This window comes from Prionailurus viverrinus, chromosome A1 (genome assembly GCF_022837055.1).
Source record: "Prionailurus viverrinus isolate Anna chromosome A1, UM_Priviv_1.0, whole genome shotgun sequence".
Lineage (NCBI taxonomy): Eukaryota > Metazoa > Chordata > Mammalia > Carnivora > Felidae > Prionailurus > Prionailurus viverrinus.
Window position 1 is genome coordinate 147940732 of NC_062561.1, and position 18272 is coordinate 147959003.

Below are 18272 nucleotides of genomic sequence, written 5' to 3' on the forward strand. Positions count from 1 at the left end.
ATTCATCTAACAGAGGAACACTTTGAGTAAGTGCCACTTGCCTACTGTGGAAAACACTTTATTTGGTAGTAATTTTGAAACATCCAATATGAATTATAGACACTGCAATAGAATCAAGGAATCCTATTTTCCCCTTCAAAGTCAATAGAAAAATTGCTACACACACTAGGTATTCTTTCTTTGTAAAGACACATTTATCAGTACATTCTGCTTCAGAGTAGTTCAGGTATTTCTCAGCTAGCACAACGGTTTAATCCTCCATTTTACCTGCTCAGCTAAAAGGGTCGTTTTGCATCTCAAGGGCTAGAGGCAATATTTTTCACAAATAAATAATACACTAACTCAGTTGTTAATATAGCTTTAAACCAACCTAGGGAAGAGAAAGAGAGCACTGCATTCCTGACAGTAAAGATTAATGTCTCTTTACCAAAATCTTAACTTAAAATCATGTATTCAAAGCTGAAGTGTTAGATGTTTTAAACTTTTAGATTATAGAGAAGAGAATATTTTCTATTCATGATGTTAGTCTTAACAGATTTTAAAACAAATTACAACATGGTCAGACTTTCCTCCTTGGAATTCTAAATGTTTCTATTGTTTGCATGTCTTAAATCAGTTATTTTAAAAGCTTCACTATTGAAATTTTTCATTTGAATAATTATTCTATCGAAATGAATTTTTGCCCTGTATAGATGTTGTCCTGATTCTTTATTGGCCTTATTTTATATATATATATATATATATATATATATATATATATATTTAACTTAGTAAAAGCATATATGTATATGTCTGTGTATGGGAAAAAAAAATTAGGCAAACAATGGAACTAAAGCATTCACATTCAAATACAGTTAAATAGGAATATGCACGACTACATAAGCACATATTACAAGTTGATACTGAGAACTACCAGAGATTCGTTGAAACTTAACTAAGGAATCAACATTTAATAGCTTCCACTTTCCTCCAAAACTTCTGAATCTTAAAAATATATATATTTAAAAAGTGGGAGGAACACAGACTTCATATTTTACCTATGACTTGCAGAGGAGCAGAAATAGGGTTTAAAAGAAGCCAAATGTTCTGGAGGTCTTTAAGTGATAGCTGAGGTAACATGGGTAAATATATTATTAATGTTTGTGTTATTGCTTACTATTGACTGGATCTCTTCATTATACTCCTGAGAATCATGTACATAAAAGACAATAGAAATGATAGCAATGGCATCTGATTAACACTCGGCAGATCAATCCTGGAACACAAGACTTTAAATATGTATGAGGCAAAAAAATGACTTTGGGTTATTAGTATTCCAATAAATTTTCCACAGCTGAAAGGGACAGGAGAAATGCACACATTTTAATAATTTGGGAAAAGCCAAGTTAGCTGATATCAATGATATTTGGAGGCTATTGTAATCTTTTTTTCTTTTAATGCATTTGCTTAATTGTCCTGTACAAAGAAAAAGTAAGCCAAGCATGTAGTTAAGACTGGTGGGCATCACATTCAGACAACTTGTGTATTCTTACAAATGTGTTTAATTACAACTGCTTCAAAAGTACCCCAGAGTTTCAAAAGTTTTATTTTAAGTTTGAAGACTAGACAAGGTCATACTAATTTTACAACATCCTACATGATTTAAGTATATATACACAGAAAAGAAAACAACGTTGGAATATTACACAGCTTTAAGGTTTGCAAAGGTTATCTGTGTCTTAGTTACTTCTGTACTTACTGACACATGAGACGCCAGCAGTGAGTATTATATTTCAAAATTTGTTGACTAGCAAAGATACAATCATTAGTACCCTAAGTCTTCAAAGTTCACACCAATCCTCATGAAGCCATTCAGAAAGAGAAAGTCAACCCTGAAATTAGAATTAGTGCCTATGATAAGTGCTTTTGACAGGACATAGATAAAATGGAGATGTTTAAAATGTTATTTCCAGAGATTATAAAATTAGCATATTATAGTTACTCCGTATAGTGAAGACAAGGTGATTCTTCTGGGAGTCCTGCTTATAAGATTTTCTTTAGTGTGAATTTAAATAGAATAAATTTGTTTCCCACTGATGCCATTGATACAAATGACACAACAGCTACATGCTACTTTATAGTACTTGTTAACATGACTACACCTGGGAACCCCTTTGTGATCATAAATTTGGACATCATGGGACCAATAGGTATCCAGTTGGCCATGCCATGTTGCTGAAGATACCAGAGAGCATAGAGAAAATGCACAAGCAAGGGAAAGCCATTTCAATGTGTTTCTAAAAGGTAACAAGTATAATTTTAACAAACTCTCTTTGAAAATATTGTTTAAAAAACTATCAATAAAATAAAATTCAAAACATCACGAGAGGCAATGAATAATTTTGAGAAAGTAATTGTTACAAGGCATTACTCAGAATTTCCATAATATACTCTGCTGAGAATGGAGAATTGATTATGCATAGTCTGCAAAGGAAAACGGTTAGAAATTTGGTGGGACAGTAAAGGCTTAAAGAAACAAAAGGCATTGGCTAGACAGTATGTATGTGTATATTGTTGGGCCTATGTAATGATTTGTAATATGATGGTGAAATATAGGGAATAGAAAAGATTTAAATTCCTAATTTTAAAATTGCCCGAAAAAGGTAATATTGAGGACCTAACAATTTTGTTTGTGAAAGATGCTGAAAAATGATTGCCATTTAATAAGCTTCAAATCAACAATTTCTTAAGAACCTGAAGTAGAAAGCCCGTGGGCATAGGATAAGTATGTGACCAGCCAGTCCGAATTTTGCTCTTATTAAAAATGCCATTATGATTGACTTTCCCTTTAAATTCTTCACTATGATTGAAGACAACTCCATATATACATCATTAAGAAATGCTTTTAACACATGGACAGACAATACAGTAACAGTCTAGTGGCTTTTGTTATGCAGCACAAATAATAGAGGGGAGAAAAAAAAAACTTCTCAGTGTTACACAGGACCTTAACATTTCGTACACATACCATACTTTCTTTTCCAGGACCCTTAATTTAAAACTCCAATAATTCCGTGTCTAAGCCTTATAAAATAAATACTTGTAAAGGTTATAAATTAGATGTTGAGGACTTTTATGGAGGCAGTGTGAGCTTTAATTTGAGAGACATGTCAATGAAACCTCCATTATCAATAACAAATTGTTATGATAATTGCTTATTATTTCAGGACCTCTGAAGCAAAATAAATAGAAATCAATTTTCATCTTAAAATGATGGACTACTTGGTCATTAGTAAATACTTTTCTTTTCACAAATAACGACACAATGTGCTTTCCTGGGAAACCACTACCAGTTTCATTCAAGTCTCAATAAAATGTTAGTTTCACAGGAAATGCAGAGGTGAACAAACAAATGAGGAGTATGCTTGGCCAAGCTATGCAGCACGATGCTAACATTTGTTTGCTAAAAAATTTCTTAAATAGAGAAAAAAAATTGATTATCCTAAAGTGGAGATAAGGGTATGTAAATAAGCTGAAAACAAAGTTTAAAATTCCAGTTTAAAGGGACATCATATAACTCTGTTTTTGTTTATTCTGCAAAATGGTGGTATTCGGCTTTTTGTAAAGGAAGGCATTTGGAAATACATGGTTATAGCTTCCTTCAAAAATAGAATTGCAGATTCAATATACTGATATTAAATATGATCAATCTACTGATACACAATCATGTTCCATATATATGTATACATACACAAACATGATCCTCCTTTTAGGCAAATACTAGGAGTAAACTCAATTAGCAAAAAAAATATGGACTTATTCAGTCATTATATAATATAAAGATATATATGAATAGAACAAAAAGGAAAAAAGATCACATAATATTTGATTAGAAATACTGGAAGCAAAATGAGAAATATAATGTCAATTAGTACTGCCTGTTACAGATTCTTTAAAATTCTGTTCTAAGCACTGACAGTGTTTGGTAGGCACAGGGAAACAATTATGATAATGAAGAGTCATTACAGAAGAAAAAAAACTTATTGCTAACATTGCGGTATTCCTTTTATAAGAATTAGTTGAGTATTGATTATAAAAGTTCTATCAACTCTTGCTTCTACTTGATAACTATGAGATTTTTTTTACCCTTGCTATCAAAAGAGTGCTACTTTCTTTCCTTAATATATTTCAACCATTGTGAATAATTCAAAAGACAATGACAAAAGTAATTCACAAGTTAATGTGATGTTGCTTAAGAAATTTAAACAATAAAAATCAAATTAAACCATTGAAAAGGTAAGCTTAGACCTCCTTAAAGACAGTGGCCTACCATAATTTAAGCACTTTTTCATGAAAAATACCATTCAGTTTCCTACAGATTTTGCACAGTTCATTCCGTGGAGACACTTCTAGGGAGATAGAGAGGAGAGTTGTGGGGTATGGAGTCTCCTCACTCCTCCTCTGTGCAGCCCAGCAGCTCCGACCGCAGTGTGATCCTTCCATACCAGGACCAAGGAAGGATTCTTATGTGCCGTGCATAGATGGGAGGGTCGATGACATTTTTCCTGTGCGTATCATTGTCAAAATTGCCCTGGAAAACCTAGTAAAGAAGAGCAAAGAATATCAATCATGTAGCCTTCTTTTTCTTGGGAATTATTATTATTATTATTTTTTATTTTTATTTTTGGGACAGAGAGAGACAGAGCATGAACGGGCGAGGGGCAGAGAGAGAGGGAGACACAGAATCGGAAACAGGCTCCAGGCTCCGAGCCATCAGCCCAGAGCCTGACGCGGGGCTCGAACTCCCGGACCGCGAGATCGTGACCTGGCTGAAGTCGGACGCTTAACCGATTGCGCCACCCAGGCGCCCCGGGAATTATTTTTATTATTTTCTTGTTTCGAGCTTTTTTCCCAAAAGTGAGATTTGAGAAGTAATCATGTTTTTCAAAATAAATTGTTGCAGCTTCTTTCTAATGATAATTTTTAAACCAAACTGTCAAGTAATGTTTAATGTAAAGACTTAAATAAGGGGTGCCTGGGTGGCTCAGTTGGTTAGGCATCTGACTCTTGATCTCAGCTCAGGTCTTGATCTCAGCATCATGAGTTCAAGTCCCATGTTGGGCTCCACACTGGGTGTGAAGCCTACTTAAAAACAATCAAATAAAAATAAATAAATAAAACAAAACTGGGTGTCTAAGGCAGGAATATGTATATCTACCATTTCCCTTTGCCTATCAGGTTTTTAAAAATGCAACAGATATTTATTTTTTGCTTATGTCACAGGCTGATGTTGATTAGGCAGCTTGCTGAGGGTGCTCTCTTCCAAGGAGTGACTCAGAGATCTAGGCTTCTCTGATCTAGGCTAGCCATCATCTGAAACATGGGGTCTCCACATTGACAAATGATATGGTGAAAGAGAGTTGTTAGCCTGTGCAGGATGTTATAAAGAACACAGTAAGGAAGCAGCTTACATCATTTTTGGATACATATCATTGACCTTAACTAATTATATGACCCCAGCCCAGCCATAAAGGAAGCTGGAAAATGGAGAGGAGAGCATGGATATTTGGTGAGCACAGTACTATCACAATGTCTTTTGCTCACTTTTCACATAGACAACAAATTCCCCAAGAGATAACACAATCAATGCTGTTTTGTACTCCCCCCACCTTTCTTTTTTTGGCTTCTCTGTCTATTAATTTCTGGATCCATGCAATACTGTTGTGATCATTGTGACTTATAATGTTCTGACACGTTGGCACTGCATTATTCTCTATCTTCCTTCTTTTGTTGCAAAGCTTTTTTTATTTTCTTAGTGCATTTTATGTCCATTTTTCTCCCAAGAGACCTTTATAATAACTTTGAAAAGTGCTTGTTTCAGAAAAAACAAAATCAAACTACTGGGATCCTGATAGAAATGGTATTAAATTACACATGACTTTGGGAGAAATTCATGCATTCATAATATTTAGTCTTACTTGAAGATTTCATCATTTTTTAACCTAGAGATTCTGAACACTTATTATTGAAGGAATTTCTAATGATTTTATATTCACATTTTTATTTCAGCTCAACTAGGATAGTGAATGTCTCTTCAGAGTTTCCCCTTTTAACTTTATGAGGCATCTTATAATTGGAAGATAATTTTCTTTCTTGCTTGATATCAAAACATGACTATATGGCTAAAGGGAGACCTGAAAAGAAAATTCCCCAAAGGAAAAAGAAAAGAAAAGAAAAAAAAAGAAACGCCATCACTACATGACAGAATATTTAACCTGTATCTTTGAACATTCTAAAATTAAAGGGAATGTTTTAAAAACCGTCTTCTAGAATAAGTTGGTTTAGTCTCACATGATCATAAAAGGTCCCTCGGAAATAGAAAAATAAAGATATGCTCTTTAAGGCATTCGACAGCATGGCACCGATTAATAGAAGCAAGAGACAAGATGGGGTAATCTTTCTGTTGGTCCCATGGAAAGATTACGTGTCGTTGAGGGCAAATGCAAAGTGCCATCCCCATCTGGTGGGGAATAATCTTTCAACATGACACAAAATATATCTCAAAGGCTATTTTTGAATAAATACTTGCTGAAGAAGAGAATACCGAACTGTGCCAAATCTAGAATTCATCATCCTGGCATATCTGAATCCATTTTCATTTAATAGGCATTTTATCCTCAGCAATGCTCTGGCTTTGAATTGACCAAGCAGGAACTAATTCTGGATTTAAATGTGTTACTAAGTAACAGTGTCTCTGTTAGCAGAAGCTCACATGGATAGGGCATACCACACAAACACTCACCAGAAATCCATAGAGAGGTTGTCATTGCAAAAGCAGAAAATAAGAGAGTATATTGTACGGATCCCTGACATTCTCTCTGACATATGATGTTGGATTCAAATGCTTCACTGAGATTGTCGTGTTACAATTTAATACAGAATCTCAAATCCAATTTCATAGCCCTGCTGGAGAACTTAATGTATATCTTCAGAATAATAGAACTTAAATTCATTAACTTTCATCACAAGATCTATAACCATCCAAAACATAGTGGCATACCACTTCTTAAGAAACATATACAGTAAGAAACAATTTGCTTTTAAGTCACTGGTCCTCAGCACAAGTTTCAATAAGAAACTATCAATCCAGAAAGGAATAGTTGACATATTAGTTAGACTTATCTTTTTATAATGGAAAATATATTTAAAGAAACTACATCAGATCTGAAACTGCATACAACTGTGACATTTCTGATTCAATGTGTGAAAGTCATAAATATTTGAATGCTCATTAAAAAGATTAAATGAAGTTTCATAAAATAGTATCATTAAAAAACAAAAATTTTCACAGAAAAACAGCCACAGTCTACATTGGAATCACCCAAACTATGAGCTAAAGGTAGTGAAAATATACTTTTAATACTGGAGGTCTCTCAGTAATGATATAGTAGAGAACACTAAGCACATACTTGCGATTTCTAACATGACATCTTGTACTTGCTGTGCAAACATGTAGCTCATGTACTGTTTCCTTGTCTCCAGTGCTAGGAAGATCTTGCTTAAGAATTGCAGTTTCAAAGTTTTACCCAGCAAAGGAATGCAAACTCAGTATTTTTAGTTAACTTTTAAAAATGTGTAAAAATTCTAGCAATGCACTTTCATATACACACTTTAGACATATAAGCACCTCGATTGAAATCAAAGTCTGAAAAGACTGATGGAAAACATTGAATGGATCTCCACTGAGAAGGGGAATATTGTACACAAGAAAGATAGTTTGAGAAGTTTTTAGGAAAGAGTCTGCACATGCTTCAGTTTCAGGAGGAGGCTCAGCTAATAATTAGCTGATGACAAGTTTGTTGATGCACTAAGACATGATAATGCTTAGGGATCTCAGGATTTTCCCAACACACGGGGCCTCAAGGAAAAGGTACTGAAAGTACTTTGGAGAGGCTTCCACAGTTACAACCTAGAGGATAAGGGAGAAAACTACAACTGCCTCCATGTGGCGGAGATGTTGGATTCTGCTTTCCAATGTCAACTCTCCTGTGATACTAGTTAAAATTCAAATCAGATTCTAATGAAAATTCAAATCTCAACACAGAGAGACTGTCAGATAAAACAATTAAATGTTGCTTCTAGCAACGTTTTAACAATTTTTTTCTCAGATGAGACTTGTCATTCTTCGTTAGGGACAATGGTCTATTCAGGCCAGAGTAGACGTCATCAGTGGAGACTGCCAAGAAGGCAGGATTATCCTTCATGACACAGTCAGAGAGCTGGGTCATATCTCAGCTTTTCTTAGCAGCCATGTACTATATACCTGCCTTTCACAAATGTTGAGGAATTCTTTGGGGATTTCTTGCACATACTACTTACTTAGAATGCCATCTGGTCTGTGAAGATATACTTCTTGTTATTTGTTGTAAACAAATGCATTAAAAGTTTTAAAGAGACTCTCACTGGTCTAACCTTTTGGGATCTAACCAGCAGTTTTAAGCAGTTTTAGGTAGCCTCCCTGAGCTCTTCAGGGCTAAAGAGTCTGTATTTTAGCAAGGTCTTGGGTAACCATCAGTTCATCCCTATGGCGTTTTGGTCACCCCTTTCTAGATTGCATTATCTCTCTTTTGATATGTGGAGACTAGAACGATATCTGGAATTCCAAATATTGTGGAAATATAAGGGTTGAATAAGCTTTCTCGAGTTTTCTCTACTGTTTGTATTTGCTTTGGTAATGGTGTCAGACATACCATTGGCTTCATTGGCTATGTCTATACACCAATCTGATATCCCTAAAGGATAAAAGCTCAAGATAAAAATCCATTACCCTAAAGCAGCATTTGTGTGTGTGTGTGTGTGTGTGTGTGTGTGTGTGTGTTCAGGGCAGGAAAAGGAATGGAAAGTGAAAAAAATCTTATTTGGCATATATAATTTCAATTATTTATTCTTTCATCTAGAGTACTTATAACAAAGTTAGAAAAGAACAGTCTTTTCAAGCTCTGATCCTTGAGAAACCCTGTATTTATTTAACTCTACCCATACAATGGAAGAACCCAAGACTTGGAAAAGAAGGCATAGATCTGTCAGCACCAATTTTTTTCTAACATTTCTGACATGGAACTTTCAGCCATGGCAACCTATTCATCAATATAATAGGGTAGGTATGCTTTTAGACACTTTGGAAGTCTGTCTTTTTATGGGTTGACATATGCCTCCTTCAAACTTTGATCTATGATCCTAGTGATTTATGCTCAAAAAGCATAGAAGATATCTAACTACCAAAAGAAAAACACTAATAATAACTAATATAAACCTATCAAAAACTCAAAAATAGTGTTTGAGGCTAAACAGTCATGGTTGCTTAAAAAATTCGTTGTTTAAGTTGATCTTCAAACTTATCATCTTGACTGCATTCCATTGGATACCCTCTGGTTTAACTATGACTCAATTAAAGTGTGGATTTATCCAGACATAGTATGTAGTTATGACTTGAATGGCTCAAAATATAGAAGATACTTACCTTTGTTACAGATACAATGCTTCTATCAATGCAATAAAGTTATTTAAAACGAGTAGATTCACTTTGGTCATGATTGATGACTGATGGTCAAATAAACTATGAACTTTGTCATAGAATTTCTCTTAAGCCAGGATTTTCCCAATGTTTTACTTGTAAAATAGATTTATAGTGGATATAGAAATTTATGTTTATTCCAATTTCATTTCATTTTATTGAATCGTGACATTTTAAAAATAGCAATTCCTTAGTTAAAATAATGATCTATATAAAAATAGTAGAAATTTAATAGACATTGGAGTTAAGTATCTATTTCATAAAGTAACCATTTATGTGTAGTGTGAGTATAAAATCTGGCATTTTGAGTGACATAAAGGACTTACACTTATTAGTTTATGGTTCAGCATCATAAAAATTGTTTTATATATAATAATTTTAATAAAAATTATTATTATATAATATTATATTATTCTATAAAATTACTGAGGGGCGCCTGCATGGCTCAGTCAGTTAACTGTCCATCTTCAGCTCAGGTCATGATCTCGCAGTTTGTGAGTTTGAGCCCTGCATCGGGTTCTGTGCTGACAACTCAGAGCCTGAGGCCTGCTTCGGATTCCGTGTCTCCCTCTCTCTCCCTCCCCCACTCATACTCTGTCACTCTTTTCCTCAAAAGTAAATAAAATATTAAAAAAATTGAATAAAAAGAACATTACTTGAATTTCTTCGGACTGTCAAAAATTTCAGGTATAACTTGAATAAATGCTTTAATGGTTTAAAGTCTAATGAAGATTTTCACAGAATTAGTATGCATAAATGAAAGTAAACATATTTATTTATTCATATAGTGTTTATAAGAAAGACCAGTTGCTTCTCATTCTATAACTATATTATTAATATGTCTTAGTAAAATTTGCAATTTTTGTTCTACTTTGCCCTATATTAAAGCATTCTAAAAACCAAAACTTTTCATTAAAAAATAAAATAAAATGTGAGGCTTGTGTTAAAATGTATAGAAAACTATGTCTTAAAAAGTTTCAGTTAGTGGTATGAATGTACATCACATTAAAAAAAATCTTATTGGAAGTTTTACATGTATGAAACTTCCGTTAGTGATTGGATATAAAAAGTCTGAAACCAAAGTTTGATTATTTTAGCCTACATAGACTCTAGCTATTATTCAGTGAATTCAATTTTCTAGGAAAATTTATCAGCATCCTGAAACCATTTCATGATTGAATGGCTGGTATATCATTCTTGATGGTTTCTCTCCAATCAATTCCACTAAACCAATGAAACTCTGTAACAAAATTAGTCTAAATATAAGTACATTCTTTCATATGTAAAACGGAAACAAGAAATCAGTTTCCAGGTAAATTCCAACATTCTAGGAAATGTTCCTTGAAAAACAGTGCATACTGAGAATCACATTCTAAGAGGTGCACACACACATAAAGAAAAGGTTTTGTCAGAGAGAGTAGATTGTGTTAATAACCATCTACATTGATCATGAGTCTGCAAAAGAATGAGTTGGGGGATGAGCCCTCACTATAAGACTTCACAACAATGCTACAGCAAAAATCCTCACTGGTAGAGAGGAACAGAGAGCTGCCTCAGTGTCTTCCAACCCTAAGCATCCTGCCCTTCAAAAGTCACAATGTTTGCAGATGTAGGTCATTCCAGTGAAGAGAATACAAAACATACAACTTTGTGCAATATGAGTGTGCAGTAAAATATTAATCTTACCCCAAAAAGAGGTCTGATCTTTGCTTTCAGCTCCTGTGAGCTGAAAGCCTTGGAAGATCCTGCGGGAGAAGACTGTCTTTGTTTACATGGGCTGGGTCAGATAATGTATGCTAACAAAGTGATTTATGGTGGGGGCTTTGGACCAGCTTGACCACCTAAGGGGCTGGAAACTAAAGTCAGCCTTGCGGGCAGTAAACCATGTTTACATAACTGAGCTTCAATAAAAACTCTGAACATCAAGGCTGAAGTAAGCTTTCCTGGTTGGTAATACCTAGTGTATATTGTATGTCACATATCATTGCTGAGAGAGATTTAGCACTGTTCAAGACTCTGAGAGAAAACAATGGAAAGCTAATGCCTAGAACTCTTCTGGATTCTGCCCCATATGCCTGTTCTCTTGGCTGATTTTTTTTTAAAGTTTATATATTTATTCTGAGAGAGAGACTGAGACAGCATGAGCAAGGGAAGGGCAGAGAGAGAGAGAGAAGAGAGAGAATCCCAAGCAGGCTTCTGCACTGAGAGCACAGAGTCCTATGCAGGGCTCGAACTCATGAAACCATGAGATCATGACTTGAGCGAAAACCAAAAATCAGACACTTAACCAACGGAGCCACCCAGCAGCCCCTCTCTTGGCTGATTTTTATCTGAATCTTTTCACTGTTATAAACTGTAACTGTAGGTATAATAATTTTAAATGAGTTCTGTGAGTCGTGAATTGTCATACCTAAGGTGGTCTTGGTGACCTTTGAACACTGTTGTTGTGAGAAATGAATGTGGATTTAGGAACTCCCAAACTCGGCAATGAGTAATTGATGTTGTAAGGTTATAGGTTTCATGGAGGACTTTTTGATACTTGTAACGATTAGTCTGAAAAGGGACCCCAAATACCTCAAAGAATTGTGCCCCAAACTTCCTCAACCTTATGTGCCAGGCCTCAGGCTTCAAATTAATTGTGAACATATTCTTTTACGATTCTTTGAATAAATCCTAAATTTCCTCCTGAAATTTATTTATCGTGGCCCTTGAGAACACTTTCTAAATCTTTTATTCTTAGGTTCTACTCGCTCTATTTTACTTGCTCCTTTTATTTTAATTTTCTGGATGATATTTATTTTCATGAACAGAACCCTAGCAAATACATCAAACAGCTAGTGTGGCTTGCTTGTTCTGTTTCGTATTTCAGTAACAAAACAACTCACCATCTTTATTCTTTCGTATTTCTTTAAAATCATTTCTGCAAAAGCTTACACATTCCATGGGGAATGTTACTTTGGCCATCTACTAGGGATTAATTTGAAATCCCTGGGAAACTGCCAGGTTTTCTGAAAGCTGTAGAATATAGTGACATATATAAATCATTCTGCACTGTATTTCATATTGGATACCAATTTTTATCTGTGTTCCTTTCAGCATGGTATTTTGTTCCACAAGCCCTTTAAAAAACCTGGACCCTGGTTCCTTCAGAGATTTCTTTCCTTCCCAAGCTCCCTCAGTGAAATTAGATGAGGCTTTCAAACTGCCTACCCAAAGACTTAACTTCAAAGGTCCAATTATAGGACATTTTTGTTTGATGGGGGAAGTAAAAAGAAGAACATGGGGACAAGTACCATGTCTTTCTTACACTAGTGCATGGATCATTTTAAACCATTAAAATGAATATATGGATTCTCTGAGAAAATGCATTCCACTCCCATTGCTGCCCTCAGGAGATTTCTTGTGGCTCCGAAGTTTGCTCTCTTTTGTAATTATGTAAAAAAGGAGGTCTTTGGCTTCAGGAAATACTGCATTTCAATGAACTGATCTGGCTTTGCTTCATGTTCCTAGTATATATAAATCTCTGATTATATCTCAAGAAATCTTTACTAACCCACATATCTGATATTCACTTAAGAGTTTTTGCAGTATTATGTGCACTGTATTGTTCTTCCTGTTACACATTTTTTCTTCCCAAAATGCACTCGTGGGAGATTCTAATAATAATTGGCCACAACAATGCAAATATGTTACCTCTTTCTTTCTACTCTGACAATAAAGGGACTTTTCTTTTATTGATTTTCAAACTGTCACACACTCTCATTTTCCTGTAATTAATACGAAAGCTGGTTGGCTGATATTTAATTCTTGACTGGGAAAGAGGGCTGTCATATCTTTCTAAAATCCCTTCCTCCTTAGGTACTCTGGCGGCTGGGAGCATTGGGAAAGAAGAGGAAATGGCACATCTTTGGGAATATTTTTGAAAACTTTTAACTTCTGGCCTCTCATGGAAAGGCTCGCCTGACCCATAAGAGGTCTGAGATGGAGGGATGTAACTCTCCACAGTAACATCACCCTCTCTGTTACTAGCAAGCTGGCATAGCTTATACCTGTGACTCCCTAGTCCACTGAGAGAGTGACAAGTTGAGCTAAGGAATTGCTGAGATTCAACACAGCCAGATTCTCACAGCTGAGATTCAACACAGGGAAAAGGCCTGGGGACAGGGTAGCCACCTCCATTCCATCTGTGATTTTCTTGCAGATCCTTAACTCCAAGTGTCTGGGGAGCGGGCCGCTTCTTACAAAGCGCCAGAAGGGCCTCACTGAGAAATTCATAATATTTCTGTTAAGTCTTGACCCTGGAAAAAAAACTCAGAAAAATCAAAGCTAAAGTTTCTAATTCTGTTGACTGTTACCTTTCTTCTCCCATAGTTGCTGGCATTTAGAATGCTCACTCTAAAAGTCACTCAATAGGTAGGACACACAACCATATTTAACTTCTTTTATGATGAGAGTCTCCTTAGGAAACAAGAATACCCTAGGAAATATATCATATAGGATGATTGCCTATAAAGATTTATGAAACATAAAATATGCCATTCTAAACTGTGACTATATACTTAAACTATCTGATTTCTAGCACTCAGATTTTGACTGCCGTAAGAAATAGTCCTACAGAAGAAACAGAACTGGAAAATCATGTGCTTTTTTTAAAGTTTATTTTTATTTATTTTAAGAGAGAGAGAGAGAGAGAGAGAGAGTAAGCAGGGGAGGGGCATGGAGAGGGAGGGATACAGAATCCCAAGCAGACTCCACACTGTCAGTGCAGAGCCCCATGTGAGGCTTGAAATCACAAACCATGAGATGATGACTTGAGCCAAAATCAAGAGTCAGACCCTTAACCGACTGAGCCACCCAGGTGCCCCGATCATCTGCTTTAAAAGATATCTACAGGAGATATTACCAGGAGTAGTAGGAGAGTAAGACCATCTTATTTTTTTTTTCTTTTTTAGTCTAACATCAGAAATGTAGAAATGCCTTTTCTTTTTTCTATAAAAGTACAAAACAGTCTGCCTCTCTAATAAAGCTCAATGCTCATCTCAAAATTTCCTAAGTCACACAGGGCATTTTGCATTGTATCAGAACAATCTGTAGTCTGACTCTATCCCTTCATAGTAGAAATTTCCATGATGTGGCAGTAGAGAAATTGGTGTCTGATAATTCCTACCCCACCTTAGGAACCTTTTCCTCACTCCACATCTCCTTGAAGAGTTTCATCCTATTTTGGTCAGAAATGACTTCATACACAACTATATATATGAACACAGTAGTGATTTCAGCATCCAGCCATGTGTCTTCGAAGCCAGACTGCTAAGGAGGAAAGAGTGTCAGGGAGTTGGAGAAAATAATTCTGGAGATGGACAAAGAGGTGGCAAAGTGAAAGCTCAAAGATGAAGCAGGTTGTGAGGGTGTGTGCATGCGTTTGCTGTGCTTGACTAGGCATGGAAGAAAGGCATCCCCGCTTTATTCTGTCTTCCTTATGTGTGTTCTCAGAAGAACATCTGGTCTAGCTGGAAAATCTGGGAGATCTTTAATGGAGACAGGATTGCAGATATAAATTTGGGATATACTTATACTAAAAGAATTATTCATTGCTGATCTGAAATTCAAATTTAACAGGGTATGCTGCATTTGTGTTTGGTAAATCTAGCAACTCTAAATGAAGAGCATAGAGTAAATGGCCCTGAGTTGAGCAGCTGCAAACTCTACTTGGGTTTGAGCTGGATCCTGGGTCTTTTTGTTTCAATGTGTTGACAGCACGATTATTAAATTATATTGGACATCAGGAGGAAAAAATCACCTTTGCTAATGCTTATAGATATTACTAAACTACCAAAAAGAAGAAAATAAATCAAAAGTGAAATGTTGCTATGTAAAAGTAATATTTTTTTCACTCCCTTACAAAGAATGCCTTCCTTTAATTATTGTTAACTATTTAACATTTCATTTATCTGTACAAAATTAATTTTATTTCTTGCTTTATTGGAAAGCAGGAAATTAATTCCTGTGTTTGGTCTTCTGGGTTTTTTTTTTTCTATAGAAAAATTGGAAAAAAATACTCCTTTCATGCAGGTATAATCGCTGGGTTCATCTTTAATTTTTAAAATTATCCTTTAATCAGCTTTGTGTCTCAAATTACACCAGAAGCCTTATAATGATGAGAAATGTGTTGCTTATACAATAAGGGCCCCAAGGGGCTTAGTACCTTAGCGCCTTGAGAGCCCTCCATACATACAAATAAGCTTTCTCTTTGAGATGCAACAAAAAGAAGTATGGACATGAGCGTCGTTGCCTAACGGGTCGTTTCATAGGGTGTGGCAGATCCAGAAATCCTTTTATAGATTCTTATAAGCATGGAATTATGACAGGCATCTTTTATCCTTTTTCGGATTTAAACTGTGGAATGAGTAGAAAAAGACTAGAACATGAATTCATTTTGAAAGTCAGAGACTTTCATTGCTTCACACACTACCGCTGAACGTGTGCTGGTGGACAGGAAAAACGGCATGTGTGCCCTGTGGAACTGACATCCTAGAGGGTTTTTTCACCTTCAAAATATGCATATTCAGCAGTCAAAATATTAGTTGTTTGGTAATTACTTAGAAATGAAGTGGGTTCATATTTTTTGCTGTATTCCAGCCAATGGTAAGTGCATAGTTCCAACACCCAAAATAATGACATGTTTTTTTTTTTTTTCCTCTTACTCAGACTGATCAAATGCTCATTTTAATAGTGGGGATGGTAACTATCAGATTCAAGTTAAATAGGATTCTATTTTTTCTAATAAAACTATTAAAAATCTTTCACAGCTAAGCTCTGCTATTTCTGTCAGGTTCATCACTGCCTTTTAATGAATAATAACATTTTTGAAGTTTAAACAACTTATTAAAGGTTTATAGCCTTGACTATTCTATTGTGGACCTATCGCTAATCAGTATTTTCAGTGTGTCAACATTTTTAATCAGTGGCTAGGGTCATAGTTGGGCTAACACTTGATGGTCCCTCACAGTCGTAATACAAGCATGACTTAATAAGAGAATGTGTAATTATTTTCCATGAGGGATAATGTCATTAAACAATTGTGATTAATAATATATGTCAAACAAAAACATGAGATATTCAGAATTTTCACTGTGGATATTTTTATTAATTTCTGATGAGTGATTGTGGATTAGGACGACAAAAATTAAGATACTTAAAGTTTTTTGGCATTTGAGCCTTGGGAAAATTAAGGCCATAAATATAATAATGATATGTAATAATAAAAATTACTTTCAATGAACATTTTACTTTAATAGCATGTTATGTAATGTATTTCATGTGTTTTTCACACATTTTTTTCATTCATGCAGAAACATCTGTTACCTAGAAAAAGTATATGGTTTCAAATTTTAAGGTAACTTATCAAATTTTCCAGAAACCAAGAAGTTCTTATGTTTTTAGGATATAAGATAATTAACACAAATTAAAAAAAAAAACATGTATTTAACCCTCACTGCATTTTTCTGCATTGTTTGCTCCTTTCTCCATTGACAAAAACAAAACCCACAGATCCAAAAAGGCATCAGTTAGGCCAAGTTTGAAAATTAGGGTTTAATACATAATCTGACTGCAGTTAACCTCCCCCGGAAATGCAGTCTTAACTGGTCGGTCAGGAATTTTCTGATGGGCGCCAAGGAGTCTGCCACATGGGCTCTCTCCATCCCCCAGAGGAAGATGAAGTAATCTGCCTGATAAGACTCTTTGCTTTGACCCCTAAGGGAAAGCAGCCTTGCCTGGAACAATCCTCTTGTGCTAGTAACTCTTGTCCTATCCCCCCTCTATAAAAACCTTCCATTTTGTACAACTCTTCTGAGCTCCCTCTACTAGGGATAGAGAGAGGGGGAGATACAGAATCTGAAGCAGGCTCCAGGCTCTGAGCTGTCAGCACAGAGCCGGCCGTGGGGCTCGAACTCAGGATCTGTGAGATTATGACCTGAGCTGAAGTCCATTCCCTAACCAAATGAGCCACCCAGGTGCCTCTTAAATGTTTGTTTTTTAACATCTTGAACTTATGTCTCACTGAGAATGAGGTTTCATACCATCTGTGCTGGGATATTATATGTCACTAAATAAGAGTCATAGAGGCAGGGATGTTTTTCTTGCCCTTGTTCCCAGCCCACTCCCAAATCGGCGAGTTTTATGGATTTTGTGCCTGTTTGCTTTTTTTTTACTGCTACCTTATGGTGTGTCCTCAGACCAGCACTCTTTTTGTTTGTTTGTTTTAAATGAAGAAGATTAAAAAATCCAAATGGCATCTAAGAAATGTAAAGGCTTCAATGGCCAAAATTATTTTACATTGTTAGTCTTTAATATTATAGAATGTGAAATAACATACAAAGAATTTTCTTTGCAACTTCAAAATTGATCCCTGAAGAAAGGCAATCAGCTTTCTATTGCTGTCTCCAAATAACCTGAACGACTTCTTAATGAGCTCCTTCAGATCAATGGCTTCTGACTGTTCCTGTGGCTAGTCTATCATTCTAGCTTGCCTTTTATTTCCAGCATTTAGCCAGTTACTCGATTCTACAATTATAATTATTGAAGTTACTAACCCTCTCCTTCTCACCTCCATCCCAGTAGCCCCATTTCCTGGTCCTCCCTTCCTTTCCTTCTCATAAACCATTTACCCTGGGTTCAGGAACAAACATCTCTGGGTAGGCAGGACACTTGGAGTTCA

At 35.5% G+C, this 18272-nt stretch overlaps 1 protein-coding gene across 2 annotated transcripts in view; it reads right to left on the reverse strand.

Annotated features, from left to right (window-relative positions):
- Positions 1–1569: 1569 nt before the first annotated feature.
- Positions 1570–18272, reverse strand: part of EDIL3 (EGF like repeats and discoidin domains 3) — a 422774-nt gene continuing 406071 nt past the window's right edge. For both annotated transcript variants that reach the window (XM_047877276.1, XM_047877267.1), the window contains one exon: positions 1570–4579. In XM_047877276.1, the coding sequence (XP_047733232.1) occupies positions 4430–4579 (150 nt within the window). In that variant the 3' untranslated portion in view covers positions 1570–4429. The remainder of the gene's footprint in view (positions 4580–18272) is intronic.